This window comes from Hetaerina americana, unplaced genomic scaffold (assembly GCF_022747635.1).
Source record: "Hetaerina americana unplaced genomic scaffold, ioHetAmer1.1.p SCAF_1, whole genome shotgun sequence".
Classification (NCBI taxonomy): domain Eukaryota; kingdom Metazoa; phylum Arthropoda; class Insecta; order Odonata; family Calopterygidae; genus Hetaerina; species Hetaerina americana.
Window position 1 is genome coordinate 26,366,490 of NW_027286069.1, and position 23,982 is coordinate 26,390,471.

Sequence of the window (23,982 nt, forward strand, 5' to 3'; positions counted from 1 at the left end):
GTAGCCACATATACAAATATTAAATCATCATTCACAAACAGCAATGAGGTAATACGAAATGCATTAATTTATTATTAGCACGTGCTTAAATATACACAAAAATTTATGCCTAGAATAATATTCTGTTAAATAAACTAATGCTTTTTTACCACTGACATAACACAATCTCAGCTTTGCATATGGCTGTTATCTTACGCAGATAAAACACTTAACGGAATATTGAAATTCACAGGAAGTTTTATTGGTAAATATTTAGTCCACAACAATGAGAAAGTCCCATTTAAATAGAGATGAACTTTATCATTCAATGCTACAATAAAATTGTTATATGCAGAAAATAAAATAAAAAAGGAAGGAGATATTGTAAAATATTTTGCATGATAATAATTAAATTAGGTTTTTAATGAGTACAAAAATGGTGGTGAAAGTAAGATAAAGTATCTATTGTCAACCAAATATAAATATGGAGTATGAAACTTATATTATCAGGTTTTGTGTATGTGTTTAGATTAATCAATACATAAGTTGTGCACCAAGGAACAGTATAAAGTAAGACTATCATTAAAATGTACACAAGGTTGCAATACAATGAATTTTTAAAACTTTAATAGTACACAAAAGGAAGACAAATGAGCATTATCATTTTATATATATATATATATATATATATATATATATATATATATATATATATATATATATATATATATATATATATATATATATATATATATATATATATATATATATATATATATATATATATATATATATGTTGTAGTCCAACATATTACATATGATGCATGTGTATATAAGATGTTGTTATCCATTCCATGTTAACCAAAATTTACACGACAAAGTTAACTTTCAATTTTCACCTAGCTCTATACTCTTCAATCAAGATATGCATTTAAATACTAATGGTAGGAATGAACAATCACAAAATATCAAAATAATAGGTGTATTATTATTATTTTATATCTATAGTAAAATTAACATTCATCCACTACACAATAAAGATCGTAAAAAACACAAATAACATTTAATGAAAATTAATTATTCATATTGACGGCAAATTGCAATTGCCAATGACTACAATTAAGTGTAATAATTTCTGTGGTTTACCATCTGAGATAAATGATGGGCTTTGGTAGATTCCAGTGTAAGAAGAAACTACCAACGCACAACTTGAATTCATACACAAGAGGCCTTAAATGGTGAAACTGAAATTCTTTATTCATACCTACTACAAAGGGCTTTCCACAGAGGAAATAGGCACAGCTTTTATAAACTAGCAGACAGGTTAGGGGTACAACAGGTTATCTAGCTATGCATGCAAATTTTCTAACATAAGATTCCTGTAAATACAAATTAAATTGAAGCGTGTTGCTGCATGTAAAGCCTAATAATAATGATATGTATATGTTGGTGAACAAAGAAATTATAAGAGGTCCTCCACCTGAATAGAAATAAGTCAATATAAAACACATAGTTATCCTTTAAAAAACACTTGAATTTTAGTGGAAATTTTCAAAGACAGTGCAAGAATTTTGCACTGTAAAATCATTAAATATATTTCACTTATAAGGAGAACTTGCTTTTACTTTTAAGAATAAAGATAATTTTTGAATGAGCTATTTATAAAGACATAATTACCTTGAATGTCACACCTATATATTAGGACACATTACCTTCAATCTGCTCGCCATAATATTCAAAATAATCAGATTAAACCTAAGAGTCTAAATTATACAATTATGATGATAACCTATGGAGATTTTAAATAACAATTTTTCCAAGGTTTTAAAATTAAAATATTTTAAAAAGGTGTTTCAATTAACTATCTTAATTCATCATAAAAACTAATCCATAAAATATGTGTGGGATTAGTGCATGCAAAAAAAATAAATTATTAAAATAAGTTTCCTCTCCCATATACCAGTTCTCCTTCCTTCCCATGCTCATACTCATTGAATAATCTTTGATCTATTTACTTATTTATTATCAACCCATTTACTTATTTTTATTCCACAAGAACAATTTTAATATACAATTATCGTGCCCAGGTTCACTTTAAAGGTTAATTAAGATACTTATTTCTTACATGTAACTATCAATTACTACATAAACAATGGTTAAAAGGAAAACAGTCAACTTCTACATTTTAATTACACAGTTAACTCATTTATATTTAACTTGTATAATTATAACTGTGCTTAGAATTGTGCTCATAAATTAATTAATTAGAATTACCAAATGCTACTATTATGTTCGAATTCTGCCCATCAAGCATCAATTACTCAATTTGTTTAGAAAACTTTTTGTTTGAGGAAATAGAATTGTTCAGTGATTTCTTTCCACGACGAAGGAATTACATCAAGTTAAGTAAGCATTATATATGACATACAATTAATTATATTATACACTGGTGCTAGTACTTATTCCACATGGATACCTTTATGTCATGAACGAATAGATTATCATTATTGTAAAAAGTGAGTACTTGTTTCTAAGTTTTTGGCATCTCTTCAGTTCTATTGTATCTATAATTAAGAAGGATGACCAATAGGCTCTCAGCATACTAATATTAACTGTGCAACCTGTCTTGCTTTTTAATGAAATTGCACAGAATGGTTTTGAAATCTGGAGAGGGAAGGAATGTCTATCATAATTTAAGTACTGTAAAAACCATTATATGCACTATTTTATGAAATGAAACCAATATATAAGCATAGTGATTCTAACATTTTGTTCTAAAAATGTGATACATTATGCGCTAAATGGTAAACATTAGGGATGGAACATTCAATACTGTGATACCTTAATACTGCCAGTACTGAGAATTGAGCAAGTGTTGCCAAAATGTTCTGAGTATTGTGGCATGAATAATTCACAAATGAATAGTTGAAAAAATGTTAATATGCTGGTTAACTTTACTTTCATTCCTCTTTGTTCACTGAATTCAGGAATTTAATTATTATGATGAAAAAATCATATGAGCAACAACCTAAATACAATATTCTGTGGAGTAACATTAAAGGTTACATTCTATGAAAAACATGCAAATAAAATGAATTTAGATATTCCCTCCAAAATTATGCTCAGGAGTCAATTGTACTCCTGTAGTATGGTGAGATAATTATATGTACATAGTATGGACACCCCACAAAGTCTTCAGGGATACATAATCGGAAATATGAGAAAATAGCACCAAAAACAACGGACCAAAGTCATTAACTACATTTTTTCACTCTATTTTCTAGGCAATAAGAACTATGTCATCACATCATATACACCTCATACATAAAGCAACTTATGGTTGTCACTTGTGATCAGTTTGTTATGATCAAAATGAGAAATGCTTCCAATCAAGCCTTAATAGGTAATTATGCCTACATAGTTTCACCTACTATGCATGTGATTACATTATTACATATTTATGTATTACACTAAATTTGGTTCACATATGAATTTATTTTGCTGGAAACAAGTAGCATTTTTGAATCAGAAATGATTTGCAAAAATGAAACATATTGAAATGCTTTTCTCGGGTATGGGTGATTAAATTAGTTATGCACAATAGGCATTGATTGCACTCTATGATCTTAAAAGCAATATTTGATGATGGCTAGAAATAGAGTTTTTGTAATTCTCACGGATAATAATGTAAACAGTATTATGGACGTTGTAAAGGTGGTCCATGGAAAACAATATAATATACAATAATAAGCAGCTCTGAGCATTAACACAAGATAGTGACAAAAATATAAACGTTAGAATGCTGTCACGAAAGACATCTTGAATAGTGTGATCACCTCTCAGTCATGTTACTTGTTAGAAGAGAAATTTCATATTGTAACTTTGATGAGCTGTGACACTATTGCAATTCAATCCTGAACTGACACAGGTAAACAATGCTGACAACTATTAAAAGCAATGAAAGCTTGGAACAAAATTTTAGAAGATCACATCCTATAGCCTTTAGTAGACCATTCCATGATGTGTTTGCAGGAGAAAATAAGGATCACTCCTTGGCCACCTCAAAATTAGAGAATATGACTGAGGGATCACGGCAGTCAAATTACAGAAGTGAATATAAATACCATGGATACTTCATTCTTTCAGTTTAAAAAAATTCATTGGTAAATTTTCAACTTTCATTGTTTTACAATTTTTGGTGGCCACCTTGTTTTTCAGTCCAGTTGGCATCATAATAATGAGTTTTCTATTATATTTCAAATAATTAGACAATTAGAGCTCAAGAAAATAATAAACTTTGAGTAATAAGCTAATGGTAAGTACATTTACAGGCTTTAATTTTATGGGCGTAAATATTCTATAAAGAGGAAAAAAAATTTGCCAAATTAATAATAATGCTCCTATTCAATATTGCTGAGACAAGGTATTTATGGTTAATTCTTACCCAAGGACATTGTTAAGTGAAATGTGAGGGTATATATTCCATCATATAACATGCCAGTGCTAGAGGGTATGTATCTGATTAGTTGTTACAAGGCAAATTGGTTTCTAATCAAGATGTTTCAGATAAATTTTTTCATTGCTAGTATAAGCAAGCTTAAGCTTAATTTGTGAATCAATCATTTAGTTATCAAACATATATTATATTTAGCATGCATTCTTAGGCTAAAAAGGCTGGCATTAACATTTCAATGCTGAATTATTTGATCCCTTGAGAACGTGTCAAGGCTAAAATAGGTATTTATACCAATCATAATAACAACAAATAGCTTATGTCAGTAAATATCTAAAGCATAGAACCTGAATGAAATGAAATATAATGTCATGATGAAAATGAATGTAATAATACAAGTACTTGTACATGGCCGAAACATCTCATTCATGCATAGCAATTTGCAATGCCAATGTCCATGCCATTAAGAGGGCATGAAGAGGTAGGAGGGATTGAAGAACTGCAAATTATGCACCCATTACATTCACATTTTTAAATGTAAGAGTGTTTAGGTACAAAATTGAGTGACATCAGCATATGAAACAAACAAGGAGAGAAGATGGGTGAAATAACGTCATTCCTTTCTTCACTTTAACAGGCTAAGGGTTTTCTTTGCGCTCATTTTCATGTATACATAAGTATGCAGCAATTTTAATTACCATGATTAGTAACATACTGTAAAATAAGACCACTTCTGTTTTAAAATAAATACCCCTGTTTCCATGCATTTTTCATTACTCAGATATTTTTACCCCATCTATAACATTTACACACCTTGCCTCTTAGCTAAAGATGAAAATTATACCCTCATTTCATGCTTCAGAAAGGGAATTAAAATTCAAGGAGGTAGATTGATCCTGAAATAAATGAGGGAACTAAGTTTCATAGTTGTTTGATAACAGACTATCCTATAATTTAAACAAGGTTGTACTAAGAATCACTGATGAGAGGTTGGAAACTGGTGCAAATCACTACCTAGACTACAGTCAGTTTGGGTATTGAGAAAGAGGTAGATACATGGTCTCAATCAATGAGAAAAATGAAAGAGAGATGCACTTTAAACAATGAGTGCTTTGCAGAATTCAAGAAGACATTCACCTGAGTTGAGGAAAATGAGAGAATGTACGTATTTTGATATAAAGAAGCGAAATGGAGGGATATGCAGCTTATTAAAAACCTATTAATGGATCAGATGGCACTAGTTTGGCTATGATGATGAATCAGGAAGAGCCACGGAGTCAGACAGGGCTGCCTACTATGGTTGGTGCTCTTTAACTTGCAGGTAGAGGAAATTTTAAGGGGAAGAACTTCAGAGTGGATTACAAATGGTTGGTGAGGTGATGATAAGTCCAGGTTTGAGAGATGGATGGTTTAGGCCAATACTTTGTGGAAATCCATTTGTAAAGCGCAAAGAAAGAATCAGAGACTTTGCATTTCTATAGGAAACTTCCATGTTCATGGGGTAACACAGAGTCTTTGATTCTTTCTTTATGCTTCACCCAGGTTTGTAGATTATCAAGCAATAGCTACTAATACAGCCAAGGGATTTATAGCTTTGTTGAGTGGTCTCCAGGACTAGGGTAAATAGTATGGCATGAAGATTAATCACAACAAAACTAGAGTAATGAAATCCTCATTAAGTAAAAAATGCAAAGTTTAACCTTTGAGGGGAACACTCGATCATGTGGAGTAGTTCACATTTTCAGAGATTTTTTTAGGAAACTAGGAGTGGTAGTAGAGAAAATAGGAGAATAATTGAATTGGTCAGAAAGATACTTGTGAAAAGAAGTGAATGGATGATAAGTACTCTTTTATGCTATAAATAAAACATTAATGGAGATTTTCATATGGAACAAAGCACCACGTCTATACAATTTCTAGTCTTTGAGGCAAGAGGAGAAGCTGAGTTTAGAGGCTTTTGAGATGGGTATGGAGAAGAATTGAGAAAGTATATTGAATCGAGGGAAAAACTAATTTTTTATGAAGTTTTAAATATGGTGGGATAAAAGAAGGGTTTACTACCTGAAATTTGACAAAGGCAGTGGGTGCAGGAAATGTTGAGAGGGAGCTGAATGTCAAAAGTCACAGTAGAAGGGAGAATATTAACAAAGTGAAGGACAGGAAATAAGAGAAATAAATTTTAAAGATGGCATTTAATCACTGAGGAAATAACAATTAAAGATTGAGGAACTGAAGAAGGAAATAGAATATGGCAAAAGAGAAGAATTGGATGCAACAATTTCAGAGTGTAAAAATCATTCGTCTTTCAAGGCGAATGATTTTTACATTCTGAAATTGTTGTATTGAAATGCACATGAAGTGGATGACTCCGTTAAAAGTTACTGTTGCGGCATCTCCCGCAGTTTCTTTGGAAGAAGAATTGGATGTGAAACTTAACACAAAATTTTTGTCAGGGACCATTCACAACCAGCCTTGAATACATGAGTTGCCAGAGATGATGATGAAGAATTTAAATTAGATGAAATCTTTGCAATAATTTCCGCAGTAAATGCCCCACTGATGCTTTGCTGAGTGCTTTTTTGTATACCTCAGTTAATATCATGCCACCATTTTTGCTGGCATCATTCGGTGATGCTTCACCTTTCAATTCCATTATAAACAATATCTGCAGTAATATGCCATCAAAATTATGGATCATCTAATGTCTATGTGCTTTATAAGCTACAAAATAAGGCAGTTAAAAGAAGTTGTCAATTGGAAAACTACCTAACTGCACTTATGTTATTGTCTGATGGGATAAAATGAAAAAAATACTGTTTATATGGACAATACTTGATAGACATAGGGCAAATAATGATTTGTTGACCTAAAGAGTAAATACTACTGAGAACAAATAAATAGCATCCCAGTAATTTGGGTGCCATTAACACACCAAGAGTTGGTGCTTTAAAGAGAGACAGGAACCAATAAACCCTCGTACTACGCGACTGCTATGCAAATCAATGTCTCACAACAGTCTCCTTTATTCATTATTTGAGTAATCCAAGGAAACCAGTGGCATCACCATATGGAGACCTTGGTTTTTAGTACAACCATTGGTCATTATGAGTGGCTAAGGTAGGTAATAAATCTATTTATGGATCTATCTGCATGGAACAAACAAACTATAACAATAGATGATTATTTCATTGTTTTAAAAATTTATTTAACCATGATTTATTTCACTGATTTAAAGCACAATGACTTCAGATTTTTTCTGTTCAGCAATTTTTAATAAAAAGACTAAGTCTTTATATTAAATTACATTATTTTATAAATATTATATTCTTCTTGTATATGCAATATTCTTAACAAGTGACATCATAACAGGAATTACCTGCGATGCCAATATATATTTTAGCTGACTACCATAAATCACTATAAAGGATCAGTAGGTGAGACCTAGCTTGATCCACATTCAAATAGAAGCATTAATTTTAAGCATGCCCACAATTAGCCCTTAAGTACATAATTAAGTACAGAATATAGAATACTTTAGGGTAAGCAGAATTCAGTGCAAGTTTCATTTTATCACCTCAATTCAAAACAATAATAATGCTCATAGTTAAATATTTAATCCTCAAAATTCACATCACTTCCATGCACATAAATTTAATAAATTTTAAGTTTTGCCACGCATAATTATTGTAAGTCAGACTAGTTGGGTATAATATTAAGCTCCACTGCATTAACTTATGTTGAATAAAGCATTCAAGGTAACAAAAGTGATTGCCTATCTCTCAATAATATGTGATGACAAGTTTTAGAGAGAATTAGATAATAAGACTGGGTTATCACTTACCATGCGTATGAATTCTCATACTTGATGCTGAAATGTCAGTGGTCACAGTGAAGTAAGGCAGCCATAGGTCCTCAAGATGGGTATCTCCAAATGTACCTTGAATAGTTTGATTGAAGCCTCTTCCAGAAAACATTGAAGTTACTGGATATGTCAAATCCATTATTTGTCGCCACCACTGAGTCATTTTCTAAGGAAATGGAATCAGCAAATATGAATTATAAGGGCAATTCAAGGGAGAGTGATCATGAAATATTGATTTAAATAGACTATTGTGAAAAAAATTATTTTTTAAATAGTTCGCTTAATACATAAAAAGGAGTTTTTTTAGATTGGGAAACGGGAAAAAGTCACATGGGGCTAAGTCTGGACTATAGTGAAATCAGGAACACACTTCACACAGGATTGTCTCTAGATATTCAGTGATAACATTTTTGATGAGAAGTTGTGCATTATTGTTGTGCAGGTTTCAACTTATCATTCTAAAATGTGGCCTTATGCGATTGATATGGCCTTAGAGAACTTTTACCACATTCCTATTGTATACCACATTTGCAGTTGGATGTGCTGGTACACCATTCCCTGAATACCAAAAATTGATTAAATCATAACTTTCCCAGCACAAACCAGCACTATGCCTCTTTCGGTTTTGGATGTGCATGAGATTTTGCTGATGCCTTACACACACAGAGCCATGCTGTTTACTCCAAGGATTAAAATGATGTAGCCAAGCTTAATCTATTATGATAACCTAAAAAAAAAACTTGCCTTCCTGTAAAATTAACTTTAACTGTGAACATCCTGTTGTTCAGTATTATCATTTTTCTCAATAGTCAAATCAAAAGAGTCACATCTGCCATGCCCAAAGCTCCAAAGCACTATTTGTAATTAGAAATGTAGTATGGAAGCAACAATAGCAGCAAAACTATTTATAATTAGAAATTCTCAATTCAAGTGGTTATATCGATCCTCGGAGTTTGCTAGGCACTAAAGAGTATAAACCCAACCAATTGTTTTGACAAGACAAGATACCAATGCCAAAGAGCAGAAGATGCTTTCCTACTGCTCAATCAATTAAGCCATGATAATTAGTATATATTTATCTATTTATAACTATATTAAGGGTGGAACATGTAAGAATCACACACAGCATTTAAACTCATGATTTCAAGATAGCCTGATGGGTTTCCACTGGGTCTGAGTCTGTTTCCACTGATTCACAAGTGTTGTGAATTTTTACTTACTGAATACCTCCTCCCAGCTCTCCAGCTGGCAACAGCCTGGCGATGTTTGGCCAAATTTAGATGTCACAGACAACAAACCAATAAGTGGTTGTGAGGTGGCCACTAAAAATCAACCAAACTTTTACCACATATAACTACCCATTAAGCTCAAAATATGACAAGAATTAAATGTTTGCACAATAAATTATGCAAATGAAAAATGTATGATCACTCCTCATTGAACAGCCCTCAGATATATATTAGAATGAAAAATCCATAACATGTTGTACAGTTAATGATATGCTTTTAACCGATTTCTAATACCTAAACTGAGTTCTAATACTGCCTTTATAAGTAAGTGTTAAAAACTACTCTTAAAATCTGAGTATTACCAGTTTTAAAATTAATAAATGATATAACTCTAGGTCAACCAATCCAAAATTCTTCTTCATTCCATTATGAGTTGAATGATGAATACTACGAATGGGAAAAATTACTTTTTTACTAGAAATAAAAACCCTAGTCTTTGGCACTAGCACTTACAGAATAATTATAGTCCTCAAAGATAGACTTTTGACCAAAAAATTTTATACATAAAATATAATATTATCTTAATTTTGTTTTTTAATGGTTTTTTATGCACCCAGAGGAGAATGAGCAATGATCATTAATTTATGCAAAAACAGATATTCTTCTTCAAGCTGAGGCATCTCCCTCTCATCTGCACAAGACTCTTTGGCATACTTAAAATATTCAGACTTGCACAAGGTGTACCTCATCTGAAATTCTACACGGTGATTACAATCAACCGGGCCGGGTATCCAGAAGATCTACAGGTAGGCCCTTATTTAAGCATCTTAAAGTCTTTCTTCTCCCTTGTATATCCTCCACTGCTCTGTTTTGTAAAAACAATATTTCTCTGGTTGTGACAAATACTACCTACCATAATTACATAACCTAAAGCAGAGAGAATATTCATCTAAATGGTCAAAACTTAACCTGTTTTATGCAAGGTTCTCACCATTCAGCTTCCCAAATTTACAAATCACGTCCAAAGTCAATTAAATCTATTTTTCCCCCCCACTTTTAAAATGAAAGGGTAAAATCTGTTACAAATCAAGTTGTATCATAGTGTGGATGAGTTCTTTGATGAAAAACAAATACTCAGCCATCAGTACCAGTATTATTGTTTAGTATCTCATTGTATCTGTGCTTATTTTCCTATTTCTCGTATTTTCCTTGTATCTATACATCATATATGGTTCAATGCTGATAATTTCTATGTCTTTTGACCATTTTGAAAAATAAAGCATTATTATTTATCATAATTATTACAGTCATAGTGAAGAGTCTCTAACAGCAACATTTGCTGAAGCAAAAATACTGGTACCAATTTAATAGGCCCAAGTAAGGTTGCCCACGATCTTTGATAAGAGACATATAAAGTGCTCCAGAAAACTTACCTTAGACCACTCTCTGGCTTTCTGAGTCACAGTGGTGATATTTTTCTCCATGCACCACAATGCTCCCATAAATGCCCCAATGCTTACACCTCCAACCATGTCTATTGGTATTCCTGCTTCCTGTAAGTTACACAAGTTGATTAGATGAAAGAAAAATTACATATCATGCATAGTAATAGACATAAAATAATTCACAATTCACTTATATAGTGAAAATTCTTTACTGCCTTATGATTTTTCTTTTTCATGCCTAAACCTGTATATACATCCCATTACCTGAAAACACAACAAAACAACTCGTTGTTAACACATGAGAGAGTCCAATATGAAAATAAAGACATGGGCAGTCCTCAGGTTTAATATTGCTTGCCCTTACAGAGTTGAGGAGAAATTGATTTTAAAATTAAGGGGATACTATGAATTTGTAACAAATGCAATTGCATAAAAAGACGCACACAAGTACGAGGGTCATCCGGAAAGTAGTACCCGTTCGTGCCGCATGAAGTGCTGACGACGCGAGTAGCCGCTGGACGAGGTCAGATAGCTTCAGTGGCTTGTCTGCCTTCTCTGAGCCAAGTTGCGTGACGCTAGCATTGCCTGTGTTGTTTCTGTGATTGTTTACAATGTTTAAAAAAATTGAGAACGCCGCCAGTTGTGAAGTGAGGGCAGTGATTAAATTCCTCAATGCAAGAAACGTTCGCCCATGTGATATTCATCGCCAATTAAAGGAGGTGTATGGAGACAATGTAATGGACGAGTCGTCTGTTCGGCGGTGGTGTCGCAACTTCAACATGGGGAGGGGGAACACACACGACGATGAGCGTTCGGGGAGACCGTCTGTCATTACAGACCAACTGGTGAGCTCAGTTGACGAATTCGTGAGGAACGATCGGCGCGTCACAATTGATGACATCTGTGAGCATTTTCCCAATGTTTCTCGAACAATTGTTCATGAAATTGTTAAACACCATCTGCATTATGCAAAAATTTGTGCAAGATGGGTCCCTCGCGTATCTCAATGAGCTGGCGGCGAAGGACTATGCAGCAGGAATACAGAAACTTGTCACACGTTATGACAAATGCCTTAATTTGCTTGGAGATTATGTTGAGAAGTAGTTTAAAGTATCCTCTTTCAAATAAAATTTTTTATGTTTGTTAATATTTACTTTTGTGTCTTTATTTCACGAACGGGTACTACTTTCCGGATGACCCTCGTATGTATAAGTTTTATCAATTAAGTGCACTAATTGGAAAATATTTCATTTTATTCTAGAAAAGTATATTCACACTCAGGATGTCCTTATTACTCCCTTCAATGAATTTTCTTAAAAGCTAAAGCTATCATCTTTAAGAGAAAGGAATACATCCCTTAACTCATTTACTTCACAATAATAATGGACAATAAATAAAAAATAGTAAAATATAATTTAAGCCTCATAAAATTTACTTAATTAATTAGGAAAAGAGTGATATTTAATGTACCTGATATTAGATTGACCTTATAATGAACAGTATATGACTTGTACTACCATAAAGATGCTGCACCAATGAACTGCTTAATTTATGTGGGTTTTTTTAGATTTACAAAAGAAAGTAAATCGTTGAATAATTAAAATTCAACCATAAATTACTGAAGTACCAAATATCAGACAACAGGTTATTCAATGAGCATAATCTTTAGGTCCCAGCAAGAGAGATTCCTTTTCCATTCATTCTTGTTCCTGTACCACTTCTGTGTAGATAGCTAATGATAATTAATCAACTAGGAAAGGTTTTTCTTTCGGAACTCAAAACATTTACTTGCATAAATAATCATTGCATGCTTCATTCAGAATGACTGAAGAAAAGAAGAGCCAATGCTTAATTTTGCAATGAGAATCATTTAGAGAACTGACAGAATGTTCATCAAGCAAGCACTAAATAAAGAGGGTGAAGACCTAGATTTTAGGTCTATTTACATTGAATGTTAGGGAATGTGGGAGGTCAGTGACCGTTTCTCAGCTGTGGGAGGTAGGCAATTATCCACTTATGCCTTCCTCTGACACGGTGGATAGTTCGTGCACTTCTATATACTTATGGGAATCCAGTTAATTCAGTTCATAAATATTGAATGCCGTTTATTAGGTCATCTTTAATTCTGTGTTCCCCCACAGTTTTACTTCTTAGTATCTCTTTTAACTTAAATTTTTAGCAGTCTCTAAAGTGACACAAACAACATACCAATATGGCTTTAATCATTCCAACATGAGCAGCTCCTCTGGCTCCGCCACCACCAAGCACTAAACCAACAGATGTCCCAGTTAACCACCGTGCCAAACGGGAAAAATCTGAATGGACATTGGGCTCAGAGGATAGCACTTTTGCATACATCTCATTCTGAAAATAATTGGAATTAAATGCGTTTTAGTTCAAAAACAGTAAGAAAAAATAATAATATAAAAATGGCATATAGCAAAACAGACCAAAGTTAAATCAGCTGGAAACAATAACAATAATAACTTCATTGTCCTGTTGTGCAAGTACATTACAAAGAACATGGGCACTAGAGTAAGGAAAAGAAATAATAATACACAAAACATTATGAAATTATAATTTGTCAATCATAAGTTGATCTACAAGGTACAGCGCTTAAATCCAGACTAATAAAACTTTCGTTTAAGAGCAAATTTATTAAAATAAAATACTAATGAAAATCCTTTTATATACAAGTAGTGGTATCTGTCAAGGGTAACATTACTCAATAAAACTCCCTTCAGCTGCAATTATCGCCTTCAATCTTGTCCTGAATTGATCGCATGCACTCTTTAAAACAGCGCTGTCCATATTCGCGAATGCTGCTTCAATAGCGGTGCATAGAGATGTGACATTAGGGTGCCTCATCTTATTGGTAACTCTTTTAATTACGCTCCAAACATAATAGTCAAGGGGGTTCAAGACCAGGCTATTCAGGGGCCAGAACATGTCAATGTTATCTGAGAACCAGTTTTGGACTAAATGACTCATATGAGCTGGTTCACCGTCCTGTGGAAAGACACACTGTCTCCCCGAGGCCACAGTTACCATCCACGGTTTCACCACATTCTCCAAAATTTGCAGATAGACTTCTTTTGTGATAGTTGGTCCCTTTTCAAAGAAATATGGCGGCATGATATCACCCTCACTAGACACAACACCTAGGACGTGAACACTAGGTGGAGACTTTGTTCAAGCAAAAATTGGGACATCCTTGGGGTCGTGGGCGAGTCAGCTTTCTTCAGTTGATTTTCACATCAATGGTGAAAATTTTTTCATCAGAAAAGAGTGATTCACCCCACAGCTTCATTTATTAGTGTACACAATAGCTGGTTGCAGCGGGCAATCCGCTTTGCTCTGGCAGCCTCAGACAGCATGTGTCGCACCTTTATTGTGTACGATTTGTATTGCCAGTCCTCCTCTGCCATCCGACACATTGTTTGCTCGAACTTTCAATTCTGACACCAATATCTTCAGTGATCGCTCCGGGTCCTCATAAATCAGCACCTGAACCTTCTTGACAACTGCCACAGTTCATACCACGTGTTTCCTCGAATAAGGTTTCCTCGCCGGGTAAATGAAACCTTCCCCAGACTTCTCTGAAGCATTATACTTAGCCACAATTTTGTAAGCAGTTGATCTGGGGTACCCAAAGAATCAAACTATTTCTCTGGGCGAATCCCCATGGCAAACACTTTCGATAATAGAAGCTCTTCCATTGTACTCAGCACTTGTACGTAACATCGCCGCCATTTTGAGGTAATGATTGTTTACCGTGTCTCTTATTAACAAAAATCAAGACATGTTTATTAAAAATTGTGACCTTCATAGTCATAATACGAGAAGCCAAAATGCATTCCATGTAAGTCAGCACAGAGTAAATACAACGATTAAAGGGATAGATTATCAGGGAATACTTATGTACAATAAATTGCCTGCTTATATTAAAAATATCAAAAGTTCCTTTAAATTCAAGTGTGCTGTGAAAAAACTACTTTCATGTAAATTATTCTATAGTGTAGATGATTTTCTAATGCATACCATTTTAAATGTATAATTGGAATGTGTTAGTCCCAAAAAAATTGTAAATTGTATGTATTTGTATTTTTCATATTGTTTTGATATTTTGCATAATGTTTTTTATTGATATGAAGTGTAAAACATGTATTGACAAAGCCATGCATAATTCAATGCTTATGGTGAATGAATAAATTGAATTGAATTGAATTGAACTAGATGCCTATAGCTTTCAAGAATGCCCATCGCAACCTCCAGTGGGACTACTATATGGCAGGAAATTCAAATTGAAATTTGTCCGCAGATAAACGCTGCACCCTGTATACTTTAGTAACACTCAAGGAATAATAACTTCTTCAGTTCAATTTTAAAAGCAGTCACAATGGATTTACTTTTTATGTTCATTGGCAGTTCATTATAAATGAGGCTATATGATGTGGGCCTTTCTTAGAGATAGTGAGTGGTTGATTTTTCAAGTCCACATTCTCTCTTCCATGCGTAAAGTGATTAGTGGGATTTGGTAAAATCAAGCTTTGATTCTTTTTCACAAATAAATAGCAATGAAGTATGTATATGCATGGCAGAGTTATTAATTTCAGTTCCTTAAATAGTGGCTTTCCTGGGATCCTGATGGCAGCTTTCACCACTGCTTTTATATACCTTTTGTGGTATATAATGCCTTTATTGCTGCAGTAGAGCTACCCAAGAAGACACCTCCATAAGCCAGGTACGAATGAACTTTGGAATTGTATACCAGTTTCAAAGTCTCAAATGAGGGAGTCAGGGCAAGTCTCCTGATCATGTATGCCCCAGTGGCCATTTTATTGATTATTTCATCAACATGAGAACACCAGTCAGTGGAACTGGACAGGTGAATACATTTATGTGAATTTGGTGCAAGAGGAGGACTTAAATTAGGATTGATTTAAGTCCTCTACTCAGACCAAATTCATATTAATCTATTCATCAGTTTTTCCAAATTTGTTTTTGGCATCTGTATGTGTAAAGCTAGACAAAATCTGTACATTAGCACACTGCACCATCCCAATCCCTACAGCCTCCATATATCTTAATAAATAATAATAATAATACAATAAGTTGCCTAACTCAACCAACATGGTATTTGTATGGCCTAAGAAAAATGGCTTTTGATTGAACCTTCATACTCTTTTGGGGGATGCTTTGAACTTGACTTTAGATTCTATTTTTAAGTGTATTGTCTTATATCTAGGCATATTGTACTTTTATATTCTCCAATATAAGTGTGTATTTTGACTCTGATGGCCTCTATCACAATGTATTTTTGTAAAGGCAAAATTATTGTTAGATGGGAGGGCCCAGAAGTACCTGGCCATACCTAGAGGTGGCGGTAGTTGTTTGAAAAATATCACTGTATTAGCAAGTATGCAATCTATGAAGCATATGTTTCAAGTTTGAAGACCCTACAATGTTTAGTATTTGTTTGGCAGCCATCAATAGTGAACGTTTTCAATGAATTTGTGAAAATGGAGAAAATTGGTCATCGTTATGTGATACAATACTTTTAGTTGAAAGGCCTCAGCCCAACCAATATAAAAGATGAAGTGAATTCTACTTGGGTGTGTCTGCTCCTTTGTTTACAACAGAAAATATTGGGTAGCAGAGTTTAAGCGAAACCGTACGAGCTGTCTAGACGAGCATCGCATTTGCCAACCAAATGAGGTAACGACTCCAGAAACCGTGAAGAAAATCCACTAAGTGATACTGGATGATCATCGACTGAAAGTGTACAAGCTAGTAGAAATAGTAGGCATTTCAAAAAGTGTGGGAAATTGCATATAAATGAAAATTTGGGCATGAGAAAGATGTGTGCAAGATGGGTGCCGCATTTGCTCACACTCTAGCAAAACCACAGTCGTGAAGATATTTCAATTGAGTGTTCAGCAAAGTTTCACAGCAACAAAGCAAAATTTTTGCTGTTTCATTGCCATAGATGAAATATGGGTCCACTACTTCACACCCGAGACAAATGAACAATCAAAACAATGGATTAAACGGAGAACCGACTCCAAAGAAAGCGAAGACCATTTCATCTGCAGTCAAGGTCATGGCGTCAGTTGATTACGCATGCTATATTTATATGTATATGTCAACATTTATGTGATCACTAATACTGTTTGTGGTCCAACTTATTTCTAAGTCTAAGAAAATTACAATATAAATGTAATGAGAAAAGCAGAATTCCAAATAATAGCCTGGAGATTTGTAATGTGAGTTTGCAGAAATTTCCCTGCATTCACATCGAAACTTACATAATAACTTGCTTCAATACATTCAATTTTCAATATATTCTTTTTCAACTTTATTTAAGCGAGCAATGTCAATCAATATGAGGTGAAATAATATGTTAACTATGGTCATCCAATGAAGTTAATAAAATTTCAAGTAATTTTTTAAAGCCGCTCTCACTGGAATACAACACAATGTTTTGTGCATTTTAGATCAATATGAAAGCAGTTAATTTCTTTAATTAGCTATTAAACAAATTTATAAAAATGCATTTACTTACAAGACGATGTTGCGATTTCCTTGAAAACATTCGTTTTGGGCACTGAATATGGTGATGGCATGAGACCCATGAACGCATATTGAGCCATTCAACGGTATTTGTAGGCCTCTCTCCCCCTTCTCGATGAAGCAACACAAGCTCTTTTTGTGTTCGAATAGCCAGGCGTTCAACTTCTTTCTCCATCTATAAAAATCATACCAACAAGAGAAACAATGAAACTGGATAGAGATTTAATGAACAGAAGGGTTGACAAATATGCACATTTATTTTATAGAATACAAATGCTCTACTTATTAAAATAAAGTTTAATGTACAATTCAAAATTAGCTTGAGAAACTTCCACCTGAACACAGACCCCATTGAAATTATCTATTTTCATTTGTCATTTTCTTGAGGGCTTAGTGTTTATCACATTTTTAAAGAAATTTGATTTCCTTTACGACTGTGGATTGCTTCTCCTGATGCCAAGCCATCAGAATGTAATTGATTGACTTATCACTATTAAATACTGTCACTGCTAGTGAATTAGCCTAGACCAGACAGAATTTAGACCAGAAATGATGCCTGGGTTAGCTTAAAAGTACCAGGGTAGTTCGTAAGGTTCTCGGAAACATCACTAGATGTTAGTGCTAGCACAACGAGTTTCCTGTGTAGTAATAGGTAATCCTTTATGAGCAAACACATAATGCATCAGTACTATGGGAAGAGATCTGTGGTGCAGACACTTCTCTCTTGTTATTCTCGTACAGTGATTTGTGAAGATGGAAAAAATTGAGATTCAAGCAGTGATTAAGTACTTCGTAAAGAAAGGTATGAAAGCAAAGGAAATTCTTGCAGACTTTCAGAACACTCTGGGGACTGCTCCTTCATATCCAACTCTCGCCAAGTGAACAAATGAGTTTAGTTTGGTCGGGAGAGCTTAGATGATGATCTGTGTAGTGGTTGGCCAAAATATGTCACTACCCTGGAAATTATTGCAAAGGTGCATTAAATGGTCACAGAGGATTGCCGACTGAAAGTGCAAGAAATTGCTAAAGCGGTAGAAGCTGCTGCTATTAGGCATATTACATTGTAACAGTGGAATTGGACATGAGTAAATTATCTGCTTGATGGGTGACTCATGACACAGGAATGTCCTTTTCTTGTTCATAAAGGTGATATAAATACTCATCAATCAAACCAAACCAAATTTCAAGTTGATTACTGAGGTTTTCAATGTTGTTTAGTCTCTAGTCAATGTCTCATGTCTTTTCCACAATCAACTTTGTGGAAATGAAATCTCAAACTCAACCACAAAGAAACTGCTATGGGCATGAATTGGAAATAATATTCCCATGCTGATCACATGATTTAATGCGTGATAATGAATCATAGTAAGAACTGTCAATACCAAAATCAGCCAGCATTATTATACGTACTACGTAAATGCAATACTTGATAGATGGAATAAGCTAAGACTTTGTGTATTGATATTTGAACTCATGTTCTGCACAGGGATGAAGAAAGAGGTATTGTGAAAAATTATCATGTTTGATGCAGAAATGCTCATAGTTGAATGCAGGGAAACGAAGGAAGGAATGGAATGTAGGAAAGACTAAGTTAAGCAATCCTTGCATGGAATTTAGTTCAGAATTTCGAGTATGAACTGTGAACCACAAAACTAAACACCCTGCTATTTTGTGCAATTTACGGCAATGAAGCAAGTGTTCAAACATAGGAATTAGAATGGCATAGATGCACTTTAACTTGCTTGCCATTTTTAATCAAATAACCTTTTTAGGCTTCTGGTCAAATTTTGAATGGGTTACTTCAGAGTTGGCAAAAAAATGAATGAAACATTCCCAAATATTATATTAAAAACAAATAGCTAGATAAAATTTTAGAAAAATATCACTAAATTTAACTGATAATTGGTAAATAATAAAATGAACACTGTACAAGGAATGATTTATGTTATTTGAATTTTTCATGAAATTATTCACAAAGTAAAATCACTTGGAAACATCAAAGGACTGCAGGAGAACTGCACCAGTAACTTTAACAGAAACTTCCACTAATTTTCATTAAAATGTATCAATTTTAAAGGGTAAAAATCATTTTCCTTGACTAGAATTCCAAGTTTAAATCCCAGTTTAGGTGAATGATTTTGACACTTTTAAATTAATACATTTAGAAACAATGTTTTCGCAACATTCTTGAATCCCATATCTTTTCACTCTTGAAGTTCCATGGAATATTATATTTTTTCATTCCATTTGCACTTCCACATTTAAAAAATCATGGAGTATCAAGGGTAGCATTTATTGATTGACAATGTAGTTTCAATATTTCAATTAAACTACAATAAACGAAAATATGAAACATGTTATCGGTAAAAGAGAATAAATCATACCTTCCCAACACAAGGCCCTTTGTCAGCAAGAGCCAGTATTAAGACACAATCGGCCTGTCTCACACAACGTTGTGTCCAAGGTGTAAACGCTGTGTCACATTGGTAAAGTGCAATGCGATGTTGATCTTCTTGCTGGGCTAACCATGAAGTCAGTCTGTACTCATTGTTAACATCTAAGGCACTAGTACCAAGTGATTTTCTGATCACTTCAGAAGTTAGCCTAAGAGTTGGTCCTGGGAAAAAAAACAATATTTAAAACACAATAGAAAAAGAAAGAACTCAAATAATTAACCCCATAGCAATGTTTGAATCACTTAGCATGATTATTATTAACATACTTGACAGTTAGCATTGTTCCATACTGAGCACATTGTATGACCTATGCAAAATACTGGGTGGAATAACAGAGTGTTTTTCTTTCCTACTCACTATGCAACACAAAGCCTTCAGAAATCAATGGAATGACTTTAAGTGCTTTAAAGAAATGCCCACAAGAGCTACAGCATAATACCTGAGCATGTTAACACTCATTTCACTTCTAATTCAGTGCATAGAGTATAGTTTTAAATGTCAGCCAGATGCATCTTCATAACCTACACACCCTACCTACCTATCCTAATCTTAAAAATAAAATTTGATATGAGGCTTACCAATGATATTTTTAAGTCCTAAATTGAAACTTTTAGTAGTATAACATGCTGCCATAAATTTCATTATGACAAATCTCTAGTAATATTGAATATAATCATTCATATATATGTGACAGGTAGAGACAGTAATTTGCATACAATTGGACCGTTCTGTGACGGGTCAGTTTTTGTGCTGGTGGATGGATATATTTATCATAAAAGTTGACTTTGCTCAAACATTTGTTTTCTAACCCAATTCTTTTTCAAAACATAATTCACAATTCATAATTATGTATCCTACTGCAATCTTAATATTTCCATGTTAACTCTTTTCATAAAAAAGTCAACATTTACCAAATACTAGAGAATGGTTTTGTATTATGGGTCCTCTCAAATGTATACTTTAGTGAGGGGAAGCATTTGATGCAGGAGCAAACATCTTTTAATGGTTACAAAGTAACCAACAGTTTCCAGCTTATTATATACTTCAGCAAACATGACTTGTCACTAGATATAAAAAAAACTGGATTCCAATGAAGAAATTACTTAATTTCAACATTGGCTTAATGGCAAACATTGTATCAGATACATATAAACCTTATTGAACAGTTGCCATCTAGCAAATTAGAGGACCAAATTGAGAAGAAGAATTGCTTTGGTCCACTATGGATAAACTTCTTATTACCAGTAATTTTCTCTTTTGCATAGAATGGTTTGAGGCGTCACTTTGAGGAAGCGATTAATATTGGAAAAGAATACTTTGTTCTTCCACATATATTTCATTATGCATGACCTAGGTTTTGACTTACAAAATCATCATCAGTTGAGGTACAGAGGACACGCAGCTTTATATACTAGACAGAGAAGAGGAGGGGGAGGTGCTGGTTAAGTATGAGGATGGGAAAGAGAAGGGAAACTGGTTTGTGTGTATGGGTGAGAAGGGGATAGGGTAACAGATTCGGGTTTTTTCCAGAATTTTTGAAGAAACTGAGAAATTCACACCTTGATATGGACTGTTCCAGGTTAGTGGCCACCGTGTCAAAGTGATCAAAAGAACACACCATAATTGAACCATCAAGCCTAACCTACCCTCCTACGTAACCAAAATAGTAGTTTCAGTTCTTACATACCCCAACATAAATTGGAAGTATGTTTGTGGGTAGACAATTTCTATAAGTCAAATAAGCATGCCCACTGCCATAGCTATGAACAAAAATCAAATTACAAGAGGTCTTAATAATATTATACATACATTTATGGAGGAATATATTGCCTAGAGCTAAAATTGTTCATTTTTCTAACATTTGTTTAATTTTCCATTTGTTATTCTAAAATTGATTCTCTTAAAAAAATGATAAACAAATAAATCCCTTCTTTACAGCTCTCTAAGGGACCCCAGGAAAAAGTGTAAAATGCTGCAAAATGCAAACAGTGGGGAAAGAAGAACTTTCACCATTGAAAATGTTCCGTAATCTTGAAACTGGAAATACTGCATTTTTATCATGTCTTGCATTATGTCTCCCATAATCACCCATCCATGTTGCCAAACTCAAACCAAATGTAGGGCACATTTGCCATAAATATGACATTGCATAAAATAAATGTTTCATTTTAGTGCAAAATGTTTTTTGATTCAAGAAAAACAATTCTATTTTGAAAGGGCTTCGGCATCATGAGAGCATTATTCTTTGAAAAAAATATACCTACCAATTACACACAAAGCATGATAAAGTTCTAGGGTAAAAGCTGTGAGAGGGCAGTCCTCAGTCACTGGAACAATGGCAACTGTAGAAAAGTTGACCTGGGAGGGGCGTGCATCCACAGCCTGACCCATACTAGGCTTTTGCCATGAACCTGCAATACCACAGAGGACAACGATTTAACAGAGTTGTGATATTATTAACCATAAATTGTCCAATACTCAACTGTAGTAAAGAAATGTAAATAAGAGAATTCCTTACCAAGAATTCTATGCCCAAGTAAGGTAATTAAGCGAGTAACAACAATTGGATAACGTAATTTAATTGCATTGAACAGTCCTTCAGGCAACTTTGCTAATTCTGAATCTCTTACAGCCATGACAGTTGTACCCCTAGTTGTCTGTGTCACCATTTCAACCTAAAACATAGAAAACAATTTATCATTCACTTATGATATTCTTAAGAAATTTATACTGTAATATGCCAATTTAAGTGCATAATTTTGTATTCTGATTGGCAACATGGTAAGGAATATTTCTTAGAATTGGAAAAAAGAAGAAAAGTAGCAACAAGTAGTAAAGAGCAATAAAGTTTTACACATCAAAAGAATTTTCAAAATGCATTACCTTTAATTGAATGCGAGGCCTTCATTAATCTTTCATGTAGCATTAAGCTTACAAAACATCTAATAAAAGAATAATATATTGATTACTTACTATCCCAACCAAATCTCCTTTTCCATATTCACTGACAGGCTCTTTTTTTCCATTTCCATAAGTGATGACTGATCTCAGACGACCACTTAACACAACATAAGTGCAGTCTGACTCATCGCCTTGCCTAAGCAAAAGGAGTACAAAATGGGTAAGATGAATATGCTACAATACCTCATGGCTGAAAACATTCTATTAATTCACAGTATGAAATCAGAAGAAAATGCATGGAGGGAGGGATTAGGAAGATGAAAACTTCTTTCTGCCAGCAATCAGCATCGGCCTTTGAATATTGTTACCCAGTAGCAGGTTCTTAAACTTCCTCTCTAAACCAGTCGGAAATATTTTCAGTACAGATTAGGAACGTACGCATTAGTGGAAAGAGCTTGTGGGATATTATAAAGATGAGAAAGTAAAAAAAACCATTCTCAGATCTCCTGTTTTATTTCCTTAAAATGGTTTTCTTGAAGTGGCATCATAATAAAAATTATTTTAACTGAGCAGACATCAAAATGAAGATACTTGATGCTATTCACTACATTATGTCTGACTGCATTTACAGTTAAAGCAGAGCCCATGGCTGATCATTTCCACACTGTGGGTATTTAAAATTAAGCCAAAAAGATTACACACAAGATATCTATGACAATCACTAGAAAAAAAACTTGGGACAAATTTAAGAATTACAGAACATAGAATATTCCCTTGGAAATAAAATCTAAAAAGCTGAAGATAAAACACAAGACAGAAGGGCAAACAGTTATGACAAAGAAAAAGAAGGCAGCACCATTTCATTGCCTGCAAAAAAAATCTGAGGCCATCATATCCTGAGTCTTCAATGCATCATCCCTCCAGAAAAAAATTAACTTAACTTTTCCTTCAAGGAGCATTCAGTCACACCGTAGAATAACAGCATTGCATCTAATTATGACTTAGAAGAGTTTCTTCCATTGAATATACACTTGGTATAGGATAGTTATTTGCTTACACCTTAAAAATTATGAAACAGTTAAGG

General features: G+C 33.8%; 1 protein-coding gene across 2 annotated transcripts in view; it reads right to left on the reverse strand.

The window, feature by feature from the left end:
* sws (patatin like phospholipase domain containing sws) overlaps nt 1-23,982 on the reverse strand; it is an 82,776-nt gene that overhangs the window by 34,568 nt on the left and 24,226 nt on the right. For both annotated transcript variants that reach the window (XM_071586814.1, XM_071586804.1), the window contains exons 14-21: nt 22,971-23,094; nt 22,516-22,672; nt 22,262-22,408; nt 19,926-20,158; nt 17,534-17,716; nt 13,177-13,332; nt 10,957-11,076; nt 8,274-8,460 (exon numbers count right to left, since the gene is read on the reverse strand). In XM_071586814.1, coding sequence (XP_071442915.1) covers nt 8,274-8,460; nt 10,957-11,076; nt 13,177-13,332; nt 17,534-17,716; nt 19,926-20,158; nt 22,262-22,408; nt 22,516-22,672; nt 22,971-23,094 — 1,307 coding nt within the window. The remainder of the gene's footprint in view (nt 1-8,273; nt 8,461-10,956; nt 11,077-13,176; nt 13,333-17,533; nt 17,717-19,925; nt 20,159-22,261; nt 22,409-22,515; nt 22,673-22,970; nt 23,095-23,982) is intronic.